Source organism: Limulus polyphemus, unplaced genomic scaffold (genome assembly GCF_000517525.1).
Source record: "Limulus polyphemus unplaced genomic scaffold, Limulus_polyphemus-2.1.2 Scaffold728, whole genome shotgun sequence".
In the NCBI taxonomy this organism is placed as follows: Eukaryota; Metazoa; Arthropoda; class Merostomata; order Xiphosura; family Limulidae; genus Limulus; species Limulus polyphemus.
Genome location: NW_013666338.1, coordinates 340326 through 344231, shown reverse-complemented (window position 1 = coordinate 344231; position 3906 = coordinate 340326). Strand labels below are relative to the sequence as shown.

Sequence of the window (3906 nt, the reverse complement as noted above, 5' to 3'; positions counted from 1 at the left end):
GGTTATTAACTAAGACTCAGAGTCTAATAGTTTCTAATTAACTGTATTGTCTAGTAATAGTAGGAGTAAAATAAAAAAAAAAAAGGGGGGCAAATCACATTAAAAACAAAACAAAAACAATAAAACCTAACACTTTTGATTAGTAGATCTATTATCATCAGTTAAAGTATAGTTGTTAAGATCCAGACTTTTATATAAAACTTTTTTTTATTAGGTTTCTCATCAAGTTGTGATTGGGATACGGCTGATTTTGATAAAGCCTACTCCATTCAAGAGCTGCCTGTTCAGTCAGCTATCTGTGTTCCATCAGATGGTGCTACTGTTTCAACTGTTAGTGGAGCTGTTAAGGCTAAAGGGTATGCATGGAGTGGAGGAGGTAGGAAGATCATTCGTGTTGATGTGTCTATTGACCAAGGTAAAACCTGGATCAATGCTAAGCTGAATCAAGATGACTCTTCCATTTACCGATCATGGGCCTGGACCTTGTGGGAGGTACTTAGTATTTCTTTATTTAGTAATATGTATATAAAGATTCTTGTTTTGTTTTACTAGGTCTCTAAAATTAGCTTAAAATTTGAATATATGAAATGTATTGAAAAAATGTTCAATTTTATATTTGCTCTGTTTCTAACATAATTTTAATATCTAAGTGCAATAAAGGTTCTGTGTTAGATAAATTATTATATCATTCAAGATTTTATGTTTAGATTTGTTCATTTCTGTTTTCAGTAAAATTGCATGTGTTCTCACACATCTCAGCAGTTTTAACATTTTTACCATTCATTTCTCAGTTATTATTTTTTAGTCTTTGAATTAGCTGCCAGTACGTATTACAATGTTCACACTTTTATCTACGGTCTATACTCTGTGTGTATGCAGAATGTTTAATCTCACATTTTTATGTTGTTGATCATAAGAGAACTTCATTAAGATTACAAATTTTGTATATATGTGTTTATTTGTTAAAAAATATACAAGATAGCTATGCATGATAAAAAAAAAATTAAAATTGACAATTCTCTTTATTTTATTTGATTCTGTATTAAAAGTATGCTTGTTTTGTTTCTGTATTAAAAGTATGCTTGTTTTGTGTCTGTATTAAAAGTGTGTTTTTGCACCATGCTATGACTGCTGTTCAGTTTTTTTTTACAGAATGTCTATTAACCAAGATAATGCTTGGATGAAGGTCCAACTCCATCAGGATGATTCTCCTTGTACCAATCTTGATTTTTATTTACAATTATATCTGTTTCACATTATCTATAAGGGTCAAATTCCTTTTTTTATTTTGTATGTGTGTATGTGTGTTCAAGTTTTTTTTTTTTTTCTCAAGTAGTTGTTTTCATATTATAGGCTGATATTCCACTTCCTGAGAACACTAAACCTGGGACACAAGTTGAGGTTATATGTAAGGCTGTGGATTCATCTTACAATGTTCAACCAGAAACGTTTGAACCACTCTGGAACATACGAGGAGTTTTAGCGACAGCATGGCACAGAGTCACTGTTACGATTGAGTGAAAAGTATAAGCTACAAGTGAAGTTCTTTTATCTGTTTAGCTAAAGCTTTAATTCTAACATGTTTGTCACAAGAGGGTACTATATCATATCAAAGTGCAATGTATGTAAAACTAACCATTATTTTAGGCTGTGGTGTAGATACTTGAAGTCCCTGATATAATGTCAAGAAACATTTACTGCCTTATTTGAAATTAAGAAGTTAGTTATAACCCTACACCCTGTTTTTAATTAGATAAAGCTTATATAATTGTAATATGAGGTAATTCAAAAGCAGTAACCACATAAAAATTGTACTTGAATTTTTCTACTCTTTTTAGAGTCAAGGGAATGATTTATAAGACTGTTTTATCATCCACACTAAAAGAGAATTTACTTATTTGTTATTAATGCATATTTTATTAAGATATCTTCAAAATACTGAAACATGTGATTTTTACTTTTGTACATGCACATTATGTGAGTTTTTGCCTGAAGCATCTGTCCCAAAACAAAGACTGTAAATGAAAATGTAATACAAAGTATTATATACCACAGCATTTGAAAATCAACATTTCTAAAGTACAAATTGATTTGTTTTTTAAATTTCCTCACTAATGTTAAATTAAAAGTGTTTATTTGAAAGGTAGTGAAATGCAGTGAGCCAGAATTTCTTTTCATTCATTAGTTCTGTCAGAAACTTGTAGTTGGCTATTGCCAATTAAATTTAATTTGGAACTCCTCCAGAACATTGTTTTTTACTTTTTAAGTAAACTTAAGGTTTCTGTTCATTGATGCATACAGTTCAACGTATACTATTTATGTTTCACCTTACTCTGTTTCTGGCATGCATTTCAAATATATTTGAGTTTTAAACTAGTTATAGTAAAATAAAAAGTACAAAAAGAGACAAAGTGATTATTTTATGTAGTTGAGTTCCTGTATTGATATTGAATGAATAGTCATAGTAAAATGCTGAAAATGGTGTTTCTTGTGGAGATTAATGTGTATGGAGATCCACATAACAAACACTATCTATACGATAATTGTGTATATGTTGTCATTCCACAGCTATGTATTTAACAAGCTCCCCAGTAGCACAGTGGTATGTCTGGATAATGCTAGAAACAGGGTTTCGATACCTGTGGTGAGCAGAGCACAGATAGCCCTTTGTGTAGCTTTGTGCATAATTCCAAACAAACAAACCATTTAACATAACTAGAATTATTAAAATAATTTCTTGTAATGAGGAATATCTATAAAAATATTGTCAATTAATACTTACCTCTTGTATATTTTTGTATATTTAATATTGTGAATGTGTTATCAGCAGTAAAAACTTTTTGATCTTGTTAGATAAATTTTATAATACAGTTAGAAAATCAAGTATCTCAGATGTCAGGTCAGAGATTGACTAGTATTAATTGTCAATGTTCAACCCTTTTACCAAGCCTAGATTGCTTTGTTTTTAAGATGAAATACCATAACATATATACTACTACTTTTATTTTGAATTTCTCAGCCCTGCTTATTTATGAGGGTAAAATAATATTCTCAACAGGATATACAAAATGTGGTGTTCATTTTTGTATGCTTAAGCACTCTATTATTATTACATATTATTGTATTTAGCTGTTTTTGTAGGGGGGGGGTCTAACCTCCCAAAAAAGAGCATGGAATGATAAAGTACACCAAAAGCAAATTACTGTAATTTTGAAAAATATGCTCTTGTATATCATTAGACACTATAACTATGGTACATTAATGTTTTTCAGGACATAGATGACAGGACATATGATAAACTTGCTTCTACTAGAGCGGTTTTTATAAGTAGAGTATTAAATATAGTTTTGAAAGTTAATATCTGTTGTACATTATTTAAATCAAATTGTATTTGATGTATAAAATGAGATTATAAAAAAAATTTTTTTGTAAGAAGTAAAAACCTGTATTTTCATTCTCACAATTGCAATGAAGATTCTGTATTGTATGTTGAAAGTTTGCTGTTGCTCATTTTGTTAAAAGTTTATAAAATTGACTCACTTTAAGAAATTAAAATATTCTCATAAAAGGGTTTTCTAGATAAAGCCAAGATGGCTAAAATCATGTTTGCAGTAATGTTTTTGAAAAATGTTATATATAATACCACTAAGTGCAATAATGAACTTAGTAACAAACTAAATTTGAAATTGATATAGAAGTGTATAGGTGAAAGTTGAGAAACTATTTGGTTATGAAAAATGCATGAATGAGATTATTATTTATATTCTTTGAACTAATGGTGTTGTAAAAGGTATTTTATTACACTTCTAAATTGTATTTTGCTCAAAAAATATTTAATAGGAAAGAAAGTGGTTGTGATTTTATTTCATAAAGGAATCGTATTGCTAAGCTCAATTTTTCTTATGA

At 29.2% G+C, this 3906-nt stretch overlaps 1 protein-coding gene across 1 annotated transcript in view; it reads left to right on the top strand.

Annotated features, from left to right (window-relative positions):
- The window catches only part of LOC106460207 (sulfite oxidase-like), a 45299-nt gene extending 42614 nt beyond the window's left edge, over positions 1-2685 (top strand). Inside the window, exons 9-10 of the mRNA XM_013919891.2 lie at positions 215-492; positions 1354-2685. Coding sequence (XP_013775345.1) covers positions 215-492; positions 1354-1521 — 446 coding nt within the window. The 3' untranslated portion in view covers positions 1522-2685. The remainder of the gene's footprint in view (positions 1-214; positions 493-1353) is intronic.
- Positions 2686-3906: the final 1221 nt, after the last annotated feature.